The 19,645-nt window shown below is 44.4% G+C and overlaps 1 protein-coding gene across 3 annotated transcripts in view; it reads left to right on the top strand.

Moving 5' to 3' along the window:
* Nucleotides 1-19,645, top strand: part of CFAP92 (cilia and flagella associated protein 92 (putative)) — a 336,768-nt gene that overhangs the window by 73,075 nt on the left and 244,048 nt on the right. For all 3 annotated transcript variants that reach the window (XM_085624842.1, XM_085624841.1, XM_085624843.1), the window contains one exon: nucleotides 9,380-9,587. In XM_085624842.1, coding sequence (XP_085480968.1) covers nucleotides 9,380-9,587 — 208 coding nt within the window. The remainder of the gene's footprint in view (nucleotides 1-9,379; nucleotides 9,588-19,645) is intronic.

Raw genomic sequence — 19,645 nt, 5'->3', positions numbered from 1 at the left:
TGCAAATTGCAATCAGTATTTTGCAACCAATGTGAACTAATAGGTTGTTTTCACAAATTTCCATTCGAAAAGAGTCACAATTCGACCTACCTCATGAATAATAATAAGCTAGTTCGCAAATCACAACTTACCCCGATTGAATGCCAATATAGGAATAGTGGCCTGCTGTGGTCTCCGGACTACCATGTCTGTGATTGCATTTAAATAAAATAAACTTTTATATAAATGTAAAATGTAGCTTGCTTTCCTTAGAGGAAACAGGGCTACTTAAAAAAAAAAACTTATTTTAAAATGTTTGTTTGACAGTCGATAGTGGTGCCCTGGACCAGTGCCAATTTCGTAAAAACTTTTTTTTTCATTGATACGAGGAAAGGGGACACATGGGGACCCCTTCCCTTTTGCAGATGGCTTACCCCTCCAGCATGAGAGCTGGTAAATTTTCAATGTTCTGCAACCACATTTTGATCGCAAAACATTGAAGCAAATACTACACTTTGGCACGGATGCTTACCGCCTGCCACTTCCAAATAATGATTCCTTATAGTGTTGCCATTTTAGGAGTCGATAATAATATACCAACTTCTAACATAGGGTTTGTACATTGTGAAAGAAAGCTTTTTATGATTGCAAACAGTGCAAATCATTTTTTGTAACCAAAAAAAAAACGTTTTCTACAGCAGTTCCTAAAAGCTTAGTTCTGTATCCATGTCTTGCAATCCCTATACCTCTTTTTACTGCTAGGTTATTGTAGAGGGCCCTATCTTATTGTGAGATGTGACTGACTGCCCACAAGACCCAAACCACCAAGTCAACCTGGTTTCTGAACTAATCTTTGGCTCACCTTTGGTAGCATGGTTCAAACATCAAGGAGCTTTTAGTATGGAAAAGTGTGGGTAGTGTGGCTGCCAAACTACAATATTTTCAAGACGTAAGGAAGTTAAAGTTTAATCAAAACAAACCAGCTACACACTAGGGAGAAAGGTTAAACAAGTTGAAATAGGGATGTTGTTAATAGTTTTAAAAGATATCTAAAGAATCAAAAATTGGCAAATATAATGCAATGTTTCTCTAAGTTCAAGATCAGATTGCATATATGTTATGATGATTGATTGATTGATTGATGTAGCTTAGTAGATCGAATCAAAAAAATGGTTGAGGCTTGAAGAATTTGAATTGCCAGTTCAAAAGTGTTGAGTCATCTACCGGGAAACCGAAGAACAAAGGTGGTTTATGGTTGTCAAGAGTCTGACAGGAAGCACCTAGAAAAGCTATAAAGCTCCATAATGTGGGTCCTACGATGGGGTAGGTTGTCCAGACAGGATCTAACTATGGTGTGGGTGGTACAAAAGCTTTGGCTCCTGGTGATGTTGTGCTCAAATGTCCAACTGGGCACCTCTTATGCAACATGTTGATTTAAATTCCGGGATGTGCTGACAAATCAGAGTACAGTTGGATGTTGTTTCAGGAGTTGCACAAACACCAGCATCCTGTGGGCCCAGGCTCCCTACACCTCCAGGCTCCTATGGGTGAGTTCCTCCAAGACAGGGTCTTACTTAGCAGTATGCAGGCTCTTCTCAACTCTAAAAGGCCCACACTTTATGATGCAAGTTGCTGTTCTACCAGTACCAACTCCTGCTTTTGTGAGGCTGTGATGCATTTCATGTTGTAGGAATGTGTTGTTGCACACATACTATTTCACAGTTCCATGCAGCTAAACGAAGGTCAGACCATTGATTAATAATATAGAGCTCTCGTCCACCCGCCCCCCCCTCACAACACGTGATAATCTTCAAAGATAGTTTTCTTTCGAAATGGAAATTTATGGCAATTTTGCAATAAAGCTGCGTCTCCTGTGGCTGGATCTAGTGGGCAGTATGCAGCCTCAGTGAAGGTCATAGTAACAAATGTCCAAAATAAAAGAATAGGATAAATATACTAAAAAGATGGATTTCCTCCCAGGTTGAATTTCACATATATTGCTGTAACAAAAATCATTTGCATTTTTACTCTTGTTTAGCCATCAGAGTGAATGTTTTCAGGCCACTTCAGTTATACTGATGGTCAACAAGGCTGCATGATCGTCTCATACATGGTTTACCTTATTTTATTTTGAATCCACTGTTTACACTGTAATCAGTGAATTATTGCAGTTCAAAGCATTGCAATACTGTAAATAGAATATCAACCTCATTAAGTTGCTGTGATCTGTAGCCAATGAGGTGGCTGTGGTGTGAACTCCCCTACTGTTGGTGGCCATCAGACCTCACATTTTATACTGCTGCTCATGTGTGATGCAGTCCCAAGAGAGCTCTATCCTTTTATCACGTGTATTTTCAGAGAAAAGTAGAAGAGGACTTAAGCCTCAGGCAACATAGGCCCTATGGATGAGCTCATATATTTTACTTCCAAAACCATTGGCACTTTAGTTCTTGCATTTCTGCTCCTCCTAGACACTACAACTATGCTTTTCTGCGATTCTCTAGGTAGTGGTCATATATGCTCTTCTGTTAAAATCTATTAGGAACACAACCGAGCCCTCTGCAAAAAAACAAATCTCAGCCAGGGCCTTGTCATGCTAGTGGTTTTACCCTGGCAGACCCCTCAGCAATAGAAAACAAATCCATGTTGCGGCTTTGGAATGCTTGTGGTTCCTTTGACAATCCTTAAGAGGTGTGCATCCTCTTCCTCCCTGCCATAAACTAGAAGAATGTGAGAGCTGTAAGTGAACTTCTGCAAAACACAGAGGGTGGTGTGATTTTTTTTAACTGAAAGGCAGTAGCGGATACTATTAATAACACTTGGCGGGACGGGGGGTAATAATTAAAAAAATATGAAAGAACAAACCTGCCGCTGAAGCTGCCGGGTGCGGCCTCAATGCTTCTCTGCTCCTGTTCTCATCCAATCATGAGCAGAATCATGATTGGCCTGAGTGGGCTGAAATGCCGCTCAGCTAGGGCCTGGGAGCCTACGCTGGTTCTCCACCTAGCTGAGCAACACAGCCAGGTGGAGAAATGCTAAGTGCGCATGTCTGTTTGGCCAGCATAAGACTGGTAATATTGGTGCACAGGCATCAAAAATCGCTAAAGCGATTCCTTATTAGCGAAAAATAAGTAATCGCAATTAAAAAATCGCAAAATGAGATACATATACTGGATCGGTAAATTTTACAGATCCCTTAAAAATCGCTAAAAAAACACCAAAAACATGATTGGGAGTCGCTAACCCACAAACTAGCAATTTGCGATTTTCGTTATTAGCGAGTTTGCTTTTTACGATTTCGGTACTAGCGAGTTTGCTTTTTGCGATTTCGGTATTAGCGAATTTGCAAATAGCCGGTCACGTTAGAAGCAGGCTGATGACATCACAACCAGGAAGTCATTCAGCCCATGCTTCATTCACTGCCCTGAGGGGCTCAGCGGAGGAGGAGGCAGAGCACTGAAGCTGAGCAGAGACACATCACCTTCACAATCCAGCTACTGTTCACATAGCCAGGATGGACAAAAATGCTGCAGGGAACAGTGCCACACAAAGGAAGAGAAAGATGAAGTTCTCGGACAGGGAACTCGAACACCTGATAGAGGGGGTGAGCAGCAGCCACGGCAAACTGTTTGGCAAGTTGTCCCTGAATGTGCCAGAGGCGGAGAAGCGCAAAATATGGCTGTGCATCAAGGAGAGAGTGAATGCTGTTGGAGTCACCCAAAGCAGCATAGAAGACCTGAAGAAGAGGTGGTACGACCTCAAGAAGCGTGCCAAGGACCGCATTGCCGAAAGGGTGAAGGAAGCAGCTGGCACAGGAGGGGGACCATCGACAGCACCCGCCAACACAGCCCTGGATGACCTCGTTGAGGGGACGATCGAGCGCGAGGCAGTCGTGGGAGTCACCCAATTGGACACTTCCGGCGCAGGGAGTACACAACAAGGTAAGATGCATGCAAGCGCTAATACTATGCGTACTGTACATCCATGCACATACCCCCAGGCAAATCACAGTGTGCAGGGAGAAGTCCATTCCACATATTCCCTCATACACATGAAGCATCATGGGAGTTGTAGTCATGTGAGCCAAGTGGCCATGGATAGTCATCAATGCTCAATTAAACATAACAACACTTCACGTCAGACAGTTAGTTTAGATCAGTGATTTATTATGTACAAAGTAGGCCATGTGAGAAACATATTTTGGAACAAACAATACTAACACTGCACTGTTTCACACACAGATGCAGCTCAGGTGGACTCCGAGGCCAGTGACCGGCTCATCATCTCTGAGACACCTACAGAGACGGATGTAGAGACCCCTGTGGAGCCTGAATGTACACCACCCCCAGCACCAAAACGCAGGGCACATGTACCCGTACTGCCAGAAATGGAATCAGAGCCGACTCCAGCACCCACAACAGTCCCCAGCCAGCCACGGGTCCCTTCAACAGCTCCAACACCAGCACTGCTCCAACAAGGACAACGGCCCAGGCCCAGGACCCGCATTGCGGCCGATGTAGAACTGGCTCCAAATCTGTATGGAGGCGTTGAGTCGCAGATGCTTCGTGTGCAGCGCCTGCAGGGGGGACACATGGGCGCCATCAACATGCAGGTCTCCAAGCTGGCCAAAAACATTAGCACTATGTCGGACTGTGTGCGTGACCTCACTTCAGTTGTTGCAGAGGGAAACCAACAGACAAACCATAGCCTACAGGAGCTCACCCGTGCCGTTCTTGCAGGACAACGCTCTTGGCGTTGGTGGCATTGGCAGAGTTTGCTACGTACCTCATCTAATACCAGGGCCATAACCAAGCTGAGCAACACCACTGCAGTATTGGCACGGCGCTACGTGTCTTTACAGATTGATCTGGGCCATTTCTGTGGGAACGTTGCAAGGGCCTTAGCCCAAGTGACCACTGCCGTGGAACACCTCCAGTCTGGGACTGTGATTGCCAGCAACTTGGAAGGGGAGGAGGGTAGTGAGGAGGCATCGAGCCTGAGTAGTGTGTCTGTGCCAGTGAGCACTAGCAGGAGGCGCAGTTCGCGCAGCTCAACATCCACAAGCACACATCAGGCTGATGTTGCAGAGTCATGCGACAGGAGGCTGGGGGTACGTAGCAAGAGGCGCTAGCCCTGTATATCCACCAATCTGGCCATGGTGGCGTAACCATTGGCACTTTCAACATTGTGATTGCCCTCCAGTGCTGTTGAATACCTTTTTTTTTTACTTAATCATCCTATGCAATCACTGTCACAATTTTCAAAACATGAATCTTTTGTTTGACATGTGCTCATGTAAATAAAACATTCTCAATCCACGACATCTTGTGATGGCTCATTCTCACCTACCACAGAAATGATGTTGTGTGATGTGTGCACGTCTCCTCTGACCTTCGGCTGTGCTTGCCACATGTGCCTGTGGGTGTTGTGCGTGTGGTTGGTCGTCACCATCATTGTCATTCTTGTCCATCTCGATTGGTATGCCTCTACCACAATCCAGCAGCAGGTTTCGGGGTTGTACTGTAGAGCACCACCAGTCTTGTGAAGGATCCTGAAGCGACTTTTTAGTATTCCGAATGTACTTTCGACCACATTCCTTGTGCTAATGTGTGCCGCGTTGTAGCACTGTTCCTGTGGTGTTGCTGGGTTGAGGTAAGGGGTCAGGATGTATTCGCATAAGGCGTATATGCTGTCACCTACAGGGTGGGAGGCAAAGGGTTAGTCGCAGTAATGCAATCACTTTTGGTATAATGATGTCACAAATAGGTATATGTGTGTACCAAGTAGGTGTCCCTCTCCAAATTCACCGCCGAGCAGACGCCTGTGGATGCCACTGTGGAGGAATATATACGAATCATGTGTGCTTCCGGGAAATTGTGCTACGATGTCCGTTATTATATGCTTAGCATTGCACACGACCTGGACATTGATGGAGTGGTAAGACTTTCTGTTTCGGAAGATGTACTCGTTGGCTCAGGGGGGACAGATGGGGACATGCGTGCAGTCAATGCATCCAATGACATGTGGGAATTGAGCCACCTGGTAGTGCTCCATTTTGGTCTGATTCAACTCCTGTGGGGTTGTGGGGAAGGTAATGTGGGTATGGATCATTGTCAGCATGGCCTCAAGGAATTTCCGGAAGAAGCGTGAGAGTGCGCTTTGGGATACATCTCCGGCTACCGCTACGACCCCCTGGAAACTGTATGATGCCAGTAGGTACAGGCTACATAGGACCTGGACGTGTGCCGGAATGGGATTGGTCCTACGGGTCTGGTGCTGCAGTAGAGGATCCAAATCTGCTATGAGGCGCATTATCATTGCACGATTCAGACGATACTTATCATATATTTCTTCCTCATTTTGGCCCAGCAATGTAATGCGCACTCGGAATACCCTCTCCTGTATCCTCCTCCTGCGCTGAGCTGCTGCATTTATCCTCATCCTCCTTGTAAGCACATAGAGGGCTGCCATTGTGAATGGCTTACGGGGTCTCCTGATGCATTCTGAAAGGGAATCAGATTGGTTGCACCTGTGATGCAAAGTTTTTTTTTAATTTTCTTCTTTTCCGCTCAACTTTACCTCCTGGTTGAGATTCCCCTTATTCTGCTCTTGCTAAATTGCGATTTTGGTGAAAATCGCTATTAGCGAGTTTTGATGCATTGGTTTGCGATTCATTATTAGCTAATCACTATTAGCAGGAGCAGTTTTAGTTTTCGCTATTATATAATCGCAATTTTGCTAATCGCTAATTTTGCAGGAGCATTTTGTGCGATTTTCTGGGTTTTTCTCTATTGGGGTTGATGCATTGGAAAGTGTTGTTTTGCGGTCGGTTGCCAGCCATTTTACCGAATCGCAAGTTTTGCTAGGGGTATTTTGCTTTATGCACGTGCCAGATTGTCTGTTAACATAAAAAGTGATGCTATCTGGACGCTTTGAGTAAAAGATCAGCACAGTGCAACCATGACAGTTAAAGTTACAAATGGCATATCTCACATTTCTAAACCTAGTATTTGAGAAGTGTAAAGCTGATTCAAAGTGCTTTTCTGAGACCCCCCCCTACCCCCCCCCCCATAATAATGCGCGTTGGCAGCAGTACTAAATACAATGGATGTCTCGGCTTTCATTTTTTGTCAGCTTCAGATGCTGCTGTTAGCTACTGAAAAGGTTTGCTCACATGAATGTCTCTCTGCCTGGACGTTCATGCAGGGATTCTGGATATGTTGGATCAGGTATGCAATCTTTTTAGCTAAAAAATTGACTACACATTACAAAAGAGAATAGCTCGATCCATAACCAGTTGCAAACATGAAGATGTTATTACTTTTGAGGATCTAATAGAAACTATGCACAGCATTATATGGCAGGTACTATCACTACCAGCAATACACAGTCCATCAACACTCACACTATCAAGGGATTGTAGCCAGCACTATATGCGGAGTCAACAATATACCTGTCGAACCTCCAAAGGATGCAGGGCCTTTCTATCACATTTTCAAGGCTCTAGCAAGAGTTAAGGGTTCACTTAGCTTAGCAGCACTCTCATTTCCAAAAAATAATTCAGTTTGTGAGTGCTGGATATTTTACAGTATGGACACCTGCCTAAGTGTTCACAAACGCCCTGGCAGACCCCTGCAGCCCCAGCAACCAGGAATTGGAAGTGGAAATCCTTCAGCTGTTGATCAATGAAGCCATACAGAAAGTTTTGCCGGCCCAATGAGGAATTGGTTTCTATTCATTGGACTTTCTCTTGAAAAACAAAATGGAAATGGAAGCCCATTGTGGACATCAGGGAGATAAACAACTATTCAATGAAGTAGATGTTCAGGATAGGCCCTCTTCATGCCACATTCTCTCTACTGATCAAGGTAGACCTTCAAGATGTCAATTTTCTCATACTGATTGACTGCAAGCATGGAATGTGCACGAGATTTTACGGCAATGGCTATCACTTGAGGCTATCACCATTTGGCCTAAAGGCAGTATTCAGAATATTCAACAAATGCATCCCCTCAGTGCCATAGAGGCAAGAGTCCAACGTATTTATCTTTATTTTGATGTATAGGTTCTAAAAGCTTTAACATCTCTGGGAGATCGCTAAAATAGCCACCTAAAGCCGATCGCAGCAGCTCAGCTTTTATTAAGTTGGACAACTCTTCACTGATATCAAGTGCCAGCCTTCATACAAAAGAAGGGAAAGCGTATCCATCCAAAGAGCCAAGCAGCTCACTCAAAGCAAGGAAATCTGCTCACTGAGAATCTTAATCAGCATAATACTCCTAAACACCCTGCCCCCGTGCAATTCAATTCAATTCTGTTGTTTAAAAATTGCAGTCTATTCGACATCAACTGGCTATTCAGTAAAAATAGGTTGAAGGCCTTTGGAACAATCATGTATCAGAGCAATTTGCTTTTAAGGTTGCTCGGAATAGCTGAATGTGCATGCAGAGCATCTCAGTAGAGAAAACCTGTCAGGACCCAGAGACATGCTTGGTTCTGGCTGCACATGCCTGTCTGAAATGCTGAAAAGGAATCAGGTACATCTCGCTATGACAAGGGGTGTGATGAGGCTCCCCGTAAAACTCTTGAAAATAATAGAGAGAGTAGTGGCAACGCAGCCTATTTAACATACATAATCCATAATCCCTTTCTCTCTACCGTTTGCATCTAATCCTGGGTTCTTCTGACACTCATGTTTGATTCCAGTTCCCACTTCTCATTCTGTGGCTATAGTACTTCTTTCCTCTTCTCAATCATGTCAGTTTCTGCTGCATCACTCCTTCTTGTGCACATTTGCTGTTCCTTATTTTAATGTTTCAGTTTGTTTTACCTTTTCGTGTTGTGGCGTAGGCTTTGTACACTCATCCTGTTCATGGCCACACACCTATTGTGTAAAAACATATGTCTGCAGCAGTTGCAGACACTCAGGGGCTTATTTATGATGCCCTGCATTACATTCACGCCGCCATTGCGTCACTTTTTGTGACACCGCGGCGGCATACAAAATGCGCCTTGTTGCGCCATATTTACAAAGTGACGCATCTAGGCAGATGCGTCACTTCATAAACCCCTGCGCTACATTATACCTGCATCAGGTATAATGTATGCAGGGTGAGCGTTCCCCCGTATCAAAGCCTCGTAGAAGTGGCGCATTGAAATCTGTTATTTATGAGAAGTGTTGCTTTGCTGCTTTGTCGCAGCGGTGCAACACTTCTCATAAATAAGGCCCTCAGTTTAGAACAAGATCTGAAAATTAGCTAAAATTTGCTAATTTCTTTACCAACTCCATTTTTATGTACCTTTTGTGGGGTATGGACATGAAATCAAATCTTACTTAGAACATGCAGTGATTCTGTTTTATTTGTATACATTTTGATGAATCTTTGTTTATTTGTTCTAGGTCCTAAAACCATGGCAAGAAGATGACAAAATATGGCTAGCATGGACTCAAAATATTGAACTGAATGTCACAAAGGAATTTCTACACAAAATAACATCCTTTAATGCAATGTTTATGATGTGGAACACAAAGGACAAAGTGAGTTCTAGGGCTAGGTTTGACAGGCCAAAGGCTTTCAGGCTAACAAACCCAGATGAAGACACAGAAAGTAAGCTTCAAATATCTTATTTCTTGAAATTTTGATAATCAATAATTTGTTTAAAAAATGAATTCTTCTTAGCTAATTTTGTTCTTACATGTAAGATCATAAGTGCTCAGGAACTTTGGGCGTTGAATTGTAATTTGCAGAACGAATGACAGGTTACATCACTTGATGCTATGTTTATGTATTGCTTTGTTAAAAAATGTGTTCAAATCCCACTATGCTGTAAGATGGTTTTTATAGTGTAACCATATGACCTCTGTTGGAAGTCACAATTTCGCTGGAACACATCATTCTTGAGTTGCTTTCTAATGGCTGGAAGGTGGATTGATTCAAACTCTTCAGGTTGCTCATGCCAAGCAAATTTGAGAGAATGTAAAATATTTGAAAGAGAATTTGGATGTTGGCACTGTAGGAAAGTGGAGTATTATGTGGTGTAAGGGCTAGACCTCACCATGCAATATTACCATGATACCCCAAAGATGGTCCTTGAATTCACAATATTAAATCCATAGCTCAGTCCTGGTAGTGTGGCAAAGAGCAGTCAGGCTTTACTAGAGGAACATGTGTTAAGCATTTCAGAGTGCAAACATGGATGACAAGTAACTGACATGAATCAAGAGAAATCTGACACCAATTTATAAAAATAGAGTGTATTTTAATCTTAATTTAGACATCAAAATGAACATAATAGAATACATATAATCGAAGTTATAGATTTTTGAAGTAATATAAAAGCAGTGCAGAATAATACAGTGAAACCTTATACTTGCGATCAATGGGAAACACCACTAGTTACAATCAATCACCTGCAGGTCGGATTGCATGGTACCCTTGCAGGGTAAAGGTAATGCAGTCCCAGGATCCCTTTTACCTGGCCGGTGGAGCATGGGCGCAGAGTTGTCCTGGCTGTCCCTAGTGCTGAACGAAGCCACAGGAGAGCTGCTTTTACGCTGAAATGTTGCAGCGGGGAAAAAAGATGCACAACCACAACAACAGGGTGGTTGCTGGCATCGGTCCAAGATCAGGTGGAGTTTCCTCTAGATGCAGCATCGAGTAAAGGGATGGGTTGCCGGACTGGCGACCAACAAGCCTTGGCAGCGGTAAGTAGAGCAGAAAGTAACTTTGACATCTGGTGGTCCCGGGGAACGCGGCAACTGCCTGTACCTTCGTGGAAGGCAGGTCTACAGTTCCCACAGTGCACTAGACCATCTGGATTTAGGTGATCCCTCGAAGTGCCAATGGCCAGCGATTCTTCAGATCCAGAGCATTTATTTACTTGCAGTTTGCAGGGGACTAGTCACACTAGTTCTGCTTCCACACGTCCCTCTGTCTGGGGTAACTGAGAGATAGCCTAGTACATGTCTCAATAAGACAGTTCCATGAGCGTTGCCACAGGTGGAGCGTATTCCTCTTATCCAGTATTGGGGTATCTTTCATAGATTCACATGCCTGAATCATTCCCCGTCGCCGAGGCGGGAGTCCCACGGTAAATACAAAAGTAGTGCCAAGAGTAAATAATAGTAGTAGGCTAAAAGAAAAAGCCTAAGGCCTAAGGCCTAAGTCTTAGTAGCCTATCTACATCATTATGGAAAAAAGAACCAAAGATTGGTCCCAGCCAATCAGCTGCCAGCACCCTCCAGAACCTTCCCAGCAGAGGCAGTTCTCCTCAGATTTTCACCGCACGTCGTGTGTGAAGGGAGTCTCCCTGAGCTCTGCTCAGTTTCTTCAGCTATTACTACTTTTTGGATCATCCAAGATCATACTTCATTTCTCTGACCCTATTAAGGCAGTAATATGGCAGAGTGGCAGGAAACAAGGTAATAGACTACAAAATATGTCTAACCTTTCCTCAATAACTCTCACGTTCTGAGAGATGAGGCTATTATTGGGACTACAGAGACTTTCATCTGTCACTTCTGATGAGAACAACGAGGATTCCTTCATCTCATAGGAGAGGTCAAAGGGAGAAGTCGTGCCAGGAGCCTCCAGAGGGCGCGCAAAAAAGCCATAAAGACCTACCTTGAGGCTTGATAGGCACTTCTCACAGAGAGAGGCAAGTGGGAAAAACTTCCTCAGAGGCTGATCTTACAACTCCCTTTTCATCCCTACATCAGGGAAATCTGTTTAACCTGACATTCAGGAGTCTATTACAAAACTCCATGTCTAATATTACTGCCTCACCAATATTTACCTCATCTACGATGGCCTCGTCTATGATGGGCCTCCTATGATGGTCGTCTACGATGGTCATCTACGACTGCCTCATCTACTACGGTCGTCTAAGACGGCCTCATCTACGAGGGTCGTCTACGACGGCTTCATCTACGAGGGTCGTCGACGACGGCCTCATCTACGACGGTCGTCGACGACGGCCTCATCTATGACGGCCGTCGACGGCCTCATCTACGACAGTCATCGACGACGGCCTCATCTACGACAGTCGTCGATGACGGCCTCATCTACGACGGTCTTCGACGACGGCCCGTCTACGATGGTCGTCGACGACGGCCTCGTCTACGACGGTCGTCGACGACGGCCTCTTCTACGACGGTCGTCGACGACGGCCTCATCTACGACGGTCGTCGACGACTGCCTCATCTACGACGGTCGTCGACGACGGCCCCATCTACGGCGGCCGTCGACGACGGCCACATCTATGATGGTCTCACCCACGAATGGCCTCATCTACGATGGCCTCCTCTACAATGAGATTGCCCAGGACAGCCTCATCTCGAAGAAAAACTCAACATACGATTGCCTCATCTAGGACTGCCTCATTTACGGATGGCCTTACCTAGGATTACCTCATCTATGATGGTATTGTCTATGACCATCGTCTACGACAGCCTCGTCATGTATGGATGGCCTCATCTACGAATGGCCTCATCTACGAATGGCCTCATCTACGAATGGCCTCATCCACGAATGGCCATCATAGGACTGCCTCATCTATGATTGCCTCATCTACGGATGGCCTTATCTACGGATGGCCTCACCTATGATTGCCTCATCTATGATGGCATTGTCTATGACGGTCGTCTACGACAGCCTCATCTATGATGGTTGTTCAGGACGGTCATCTATGACGACGGCCTCGTCTGCAATAACCTCGCGTACATACCCATGTCTACGACAGCAAAGTCTACGATGAGATCGTCTACGATGGCCTCATTTATGACTGCATCCTGTACATAATTTAATACAGAGGGCAAGAACTAGACTTCTACTGCCAGTTAGTCGGACAGACAGAATGTTTCCTTTATGATTTCAAAAGAAGAGTCCAGGAAGATCTCGAGTGTGGTACCTATACTAGACTACATCTATTCCAGCAGTGTTTCCGCGCATAGAAAAGAAATACTGTGCACCTGCTAAAAGCCCATACTGTCTAATGGGTCACCCTCGGCCAGCTTCAATAATTTTACTGGCCGCCCAACAGTGATCCAAAATCCCGCAACGCCTGTCACCACACAAGGAAGGACGTCGTCTGGACCTTATAGGCAAAAAATTCTCTACCATGGCAGCGGCCTCTATTAGAGCTGCCAATCCTCTAGCCATAATCGGCTGTTATGACCGTCAAATGTGGTCAGACATGGCGAGTCTCATTGACCTCATTCCTGAGGACCGAAGGCAGAAAGCAAGAAAGATTCTGTTGGAAGGAGAACGTGCCGCATCGGAAACTATAGATGCGCCTTGGACATAGTGAACACCAACTTCCGTCAGCTAGCAGGGGCTGCAGTGTTTGGACACCAGGGATGGCATAAAGCCACTACTTTCAAACCTTAGGGGCAATCAAAGATTCTAGACATGGCCTATGATGAAGAGGTTTTTGGTTTGGTGAACATATTGATGAAACCCTCTTAGCTATAAAAATTAACACGGATACTGCAGGATCATTAGGCACCCTTTAATACGGGTGCAGATCTTTCGGAGGAGCGAGAGGACGTGATTTTTTCATCAAGAGGAGGATACCAAAACCAACAGAATAGGCAGTATCAATCCCAGTACAGCCTTACAGCCAGACATCATACCGTCAATAGTCTACGGCTAGTTTCTGCCATCAGGGTGGTCGAAAGAGATCGCAGTATCAAGGCCGAGACGCTAACAGGAAGCAGTGATCTCCATAGGGCACCAACCATTTTACCCTTCTTACCCGTGGGCCAGAAGATATCAGCTTTGTTCACAAGTGGCAGGAAATTACATCAGACCAATGGGTTCTAGACCTAGTAACCAATGGCCACACCCTGGAATTCATCAAACAGCCACCTATTACTCTGCCCAGGGGTCCCCCTCGTCGTCATGAGATTTTGAGTTGTTTAAACAAAGGAGATTTTATGGCTTCTCTGGATATGCAAAATGCGTATTTCCACATACCTATCCACCCCAAACATCACAAATATCTTCGCTTTCAAGTGCCTTGCGCCCATTATCAGTTCAAAGTGCTCCTGTTTGTGCTGAAATTGGCGCCAAGAACCGTCACGAAGTGCTTGGCACCAGTGGCAGCAGCATTGCGATCTCGAGGAATACAAGTGTTCCCTTATCTAGACGATTGGCTGCTCAAAGGTCCTTCAGAACATGAAACCAAGATTGCCACAGCAGAATGTATCCATCTCTTCTCTTCTCTGAGGCTGTTTCTCAACGACAGCAAATCAGTTACGTCCTCCCCAAGTCATGTTTTTCTCGGAGCAAGGTTACACACGGTCCAATGCAACGCATTCTTGTCACTTGGTCGCCAACTGCATCTTCAAAAATTGGCAAGGTTAATTTGAAAATTGGCAAGGTTTAATTTGAAAAAAAAAAAAGAGGCCAGTTTCAGTCCGAATGTTCGCTTCGCTCCTGAGGATGTGCTCTTCAACGATACATCTCATACCCTTGGTACGGCTCAAAATGCGACCTCTTCAGGAGGAACCGCAACTTCAATGGCAACAAGCCATGGATTCGTTTGACGATACCATCAAGGTCACGCCGCACATGATAAATTCTCTACATTGGTGGTCACAGACAGAGAATCTAACCCAGGGTCTCACGTTCCTACAGACCATTCCAGATTTCGTTTTAACGACTGATACCTCCATGGAAGGATGGGGAGGTCATCTGCAGGTTTTGATCTCAAAGATAAAAACAACAGCAGATCAACAGGCTGAGCGTCGCGCCGTTTTTCAGTTTTCTCCAAGCATTCCTCCCGAGGATTAAGGGTTCGTCGGTGCTAGTCCGGACTGGCAATACCATCAGCATGTATTATATCAACAAACAAGGAGGATAACAATCAGCTATGCTCTCGCAAGAAGCTTAGGAATCGTGGGAATAGGTCACTTTCCACAAGATGCCCTGAGAGCCAAACACGTCAGGGGTCTCCTCAATACCCTGACGGACACGCTGAGCACGTCTCAGTCGGACTGTTAGGAGTGGAAGCTGGAAAAGGAACAGGCGAACACAGTGTTCCAAGCTTAGGGTAAGCCAGCCCTGGACCTATTCACAACAAGAGAGAACAAAGAATGTCAATATTATGCCAGCAAGTTCCCTCAACAGGGTTCAGGGATTGGTGTGTACGCTTTTCCCCAATACCATTCATTCCGAAGGTGCCCCGCAAGATGAAGCTGGAAGGTTGCCGTCTAATTCTGATTGCACCCCGTTGGCCAAGACAATATTGCTTCCAGGAACTTCTACTATTGTCTCAAGGCAAACCCATTTGCCTACTGCTGACGCCTATGATGTTGTCAATGGTCGGAGGCCAAGTGGTTCATCCGGACCCACAGTCACTGCACTTGCATGCATGGCTCCTGATTTCTTAGAGTTCAAGGACCTCAACATTTCACAAGACTGTCGTGAAATATTGGCCAAATCTCGTGCCCAAAGCACAATCAAAACTTATCGCTTCAAATGGAACCGATTTTGCTGTTGGTGTGAGGCAAATAATATTCACTCAATTCAAGCTACTGCAGAACAAGTTCTCCATTATCTGCTTTCTCTAGCCAAGTCTGGGCTTACTTTTTCACCAGTCAAAGTACATCTTGCTGCACTTTCTAGATTCAGGAAATGCTCAAAATTCCCTTTTCTCTGCTCGCCTTTACTTATCAAACAATTTATGAAAGGAATCTTCCGAGACTTCTCTCCAGTGCGAGCACCCCTCCAGAGTGGAAACTCAACACTGTGCTAGTGCAGTTAATGAGGCGTCCATTTGAGCCTATCCATAAAGTTGATCTCAAATTCCTCACTTGGAAGGTTGCCCATTTACTGGCTCTTACCTCGTCAAGAAGGGTTAGTGAAATCCAAGCTTTCACTATAAATGAACCCCCTTTTACATTTTGCTCGGGACTATGTAACCCTTCAAACAAATCCCAGGTTCTTTCCTAAGGTACCATAAAATTTCACTTGAACAAGCCGGTAAGATTAAAAACATTCTTTCCGGATCCATCCACTCCAGCTGAAAGAACATTACACTCTCTGTATGTTACACAGTGTTTTAAACTCTACCTACAGAAAACTAAGGATATCAGACGATCCAACCAGCTGTTTGTGGCGAATGGTCAAGCAACTCTTGGAAATGCTGTAACAAGGCGGAACAATAGCCAGATGGCTGGCATCTGCTATTCATTTCTGCCATGACAAGGCTAACAGACCTTTGCAGAGGAAAGTCAAAGCTCATTCAACAAGAACAGTATCGACGTCGACAGTTTTGTTTGCTGGAGTAACTCCGGGAACTATGTCGTGCTGCGACATGTAAAAATGTCCACACGTCGACGAAGCATTACTGTCTTCAATTTTCGCATCAAGATGATGCAGCGGTTGGACAGGCTGTTCTATGCCATCTTTCATTAAGACCAGACTCAGATACTTTGCCCTTTTATGTATTATTCCATTCTTTAATATTCATGCAAATGTACAGATTTATATATCTGCAAGATTTTAAATATCTGTGTGTGTATATATATATTACCTACTGGTGGTCGCCAGTAGGTAGTTATAGTTAGGACCCTGTTTCCATAGGAAAACCGCAACATTCTATTTGGAATAACTTTGGCGCCGGTCGACGAATCCTCGCGAAATTTTCAAAACTAATGGGGCGCTACGCTCCGCTCCTACCCTGAAAGTCTCGGGGGGATTCGTCAAGCGGGGGCTGAGAAAAAAGGGGGGTCCCAAAACGCGTTTTTCCCATGCATTTTTCCATAGGACCTTTAGACACAGCTACAGCCCGAACGGCTGAACAGAGTTACTTGAAATTTGGCAGAGAGGTAGTCTACAGGTCAAGGAAGTGCCTTTTGTAGGTCTGGTGTAAATCTGTTCAGTAGTTCCTGAGAAAATAGCATTTAAATCAATATATATATCTGTGGCAGCTTACGGTGCGCTTACCGTGCGCTTACGGTAAGCTTACCGTACGCGTACGGTGCAGTGCGCGAGCGCGATTCTGATTGGCTGTTAGATCTTAGTAAACATTCAAATCGGTCGAAACCAGGAAGCGGCGGCCGCCATTTTCTCTCTCGCACTCTGAGGGGGAGAGGATAAACAAAGGTTGAACACATGTAAAGGGGCAGGTTAGACAGCTCCTCACCACCTCGCCTTGATTAAGGTGTCCCAAAAGAACCCCCAAGGCAAAAAATTCAATTTTATATTTTTTCGAAAAAACGGCGATTACGCTTACCGTACGCGTACGGTAAAAAATAATTTAAAAAAAAGAAATTATCCACATTTTCCCCCCCCCGGGTGCAAAAGGTGCCCGTAGGCACATTATTATAATGGAACATTTAATAGTTTACCTTTCTCAACGCGCATAATATGTCCTCCGTGTGCGGACGGTGCGCGAAGCGCATCGTGCGTACATGGCCCATCCAGCGTAACGTGGGCACGCAGTGCGCGTAGCGCACCGCGTGCCCACCGTGCGTGCACGGCACTAACTGCGTAAAGTGGGCGCGCGGTGCGCGAAGCGCACCGCGTGCTCACTGTGCGCGCACGGTGCGCGAAGCTCACTGTGCGCGCACGGTGAAATTCCTCCGTTATAGTTAGTGCAGGCAACTATAACTCACGCGACCGCAATCCTCTGCTGATGACATATGTGTCTTTATGAAAAAAAAATATTTGTAATATATGTATAGCTAAAATTTAATGGAAGAAGACATGGGCAAATAAGTGTCTAAATACAGTATTAGCATCAGCAGAGGATTGCGGTCGCGTGAGTTATAGTTGCCTGCACTAACTATAACGGGGAATTTCATTGGTTTTTTATGAGTAAAATGTCCAGCTAACTATAACATGTGTGAAACCTATGGTTTTTTCAGTGAATTTGCAAGGTTTTTTAAATGCTAATTCCTAACTATAACGTGTGTGAAACCTATGGTTTTTTCAGTGAATATATATATATATATATACACATATATATATATATATATATATATATATATATATATATATATATATATATATATATACATTTATATATATATATATATATATATATATATATATATATATATATATATAATAGCTAATACTTGGATATAGCTTTGCTTCCTTTAAGACTACTCTTTAAAAAAAAAAAAAGAAAGATGTGTTTTTTCAAGCACTGAGGATGCTATTTGGGAGTTTAGGAACCAGTGTCTCCCACCATCCGCACACGACAGTATATGGTTATACTGCTTACTACTCTGATTCAGGCATGTGAATCTATGAAAGATACCCCAATACTGGATAAGAAAACGAGTTACTTACCTGTAACTACAGTTATCCAGTATTGGTATCTTTCATAGATTCACATGCACCCACCCTCCTCCCCGGCTAGTCAGTTCTCTATATCTGGTATACTTACTTCTCACTTGTGCTAGGAAAATCTGAGGAGAACTGCCTCTGCTGGGAAGGTTCTGGAGGGTGCTGGCAGCTGATTGGCTGGGACCAATCTTTGGTTCTTTTTTCTATAATGATGTAGATAGGCTACTAAGACTTAGGCCTTAGGCTTTTTCTTTTAGCCTACTACTATTATTTACTCTTGGCACTACTTTTGTATTTACCGTGGGACTCCCGCCTCGGCGACGGGAAATGATTCAGGCATGTGAATCTATGAAAGATACCAATACTGGATAACTGTAGTTACAGGTAAGTAACTCGTTTTCTTTTGCTTTGTGCAAGTTCTGTTGTCACATGCACGGTTCTCTTCTGCCCTCTTTGATGCAGGTTGATCAGAACTGAGACTCTGGTATCAGGGTCATCCCTTAAATCCTAGATTTAGAGGAGTTAGGGGTTTGGGAGCAAGTATCCATTGGGCTGTTACTCCCTACAGCTAGTCCACCCCTGATGTGACCACATCCAAAGGTGTAGGTCACCTTTTCTACCCAGAACCTCTATTCTGCCACTCCTAGAGATGGCAGAAATCTTATTTTAGTGTACAGGCCAGGCAGCTCACCCTGAAGGTGTGGCTAGCTGAAATGATGTGAAGTCGCAGAGAAGAGTTTCATCCAATAGGTTTATTTAAGATCCAAGAAGAACACCTCAGCCTCAAAATTTGCCTCAGCTCACAGCCTCTTGAAACTTCTCTGCAATCCAAACCACAACATTCCAGCACCATGGAGATGAGGTCCATGAGAGCTATATTCTACTGCAATAACATTCCACCCTCAGAGACCAGTGCAGAGGTAAATGTGAAGTACACAATACACCATAGAGAGATGACCCCACACCTCTGTCTTCTTAACACAACACATAAAAACATTTTATAAAGAGAAAATCCATAACACAAAAAATAAGTACATGGAAAGCAGTCAGACATATCTCTTTTAGTATTCAGGTCTCTTCGAAACCCTCGAACTTTGCCTCACTACTTGCTCTCTAGGAATATTTCTTTGAACTATAGAATCATCAAAGTTTGTATTGTTATACCTGTTAACATCAGATTTTACAGATTCATCCCTAACTTTTACCACTCTTCCCAAGTTCCACATCTTGTGACCTTCTGTTCTAACGGCATTACCAAAGAATATGATTACTTTAAGAGGAGCTAAAAATCTTGGCTGTGATTTTGTGAATCCAAGCCGGGGATTCCAGATTTTAACTAAATCCCCAGCCTGAATCTCCACTTT

This window comes from Triturus cristatus, chromosome 9, assembly GCF_964204655.1.
Source record: "Triturus cristatus chromosome 9, aTriCri1.1, whole genome shotgun sequence".
NCBI lineage: Eukaryota > Metazoa > Chordata > Amphibia > Caudata > Salamandridae > Triturus > Triturus cristatus.
The sequence above is the reverse complement of the archived record's forward strand: the minus strand, read 5'-3'. Positions and strand labels throughout refer to the sequence as shown.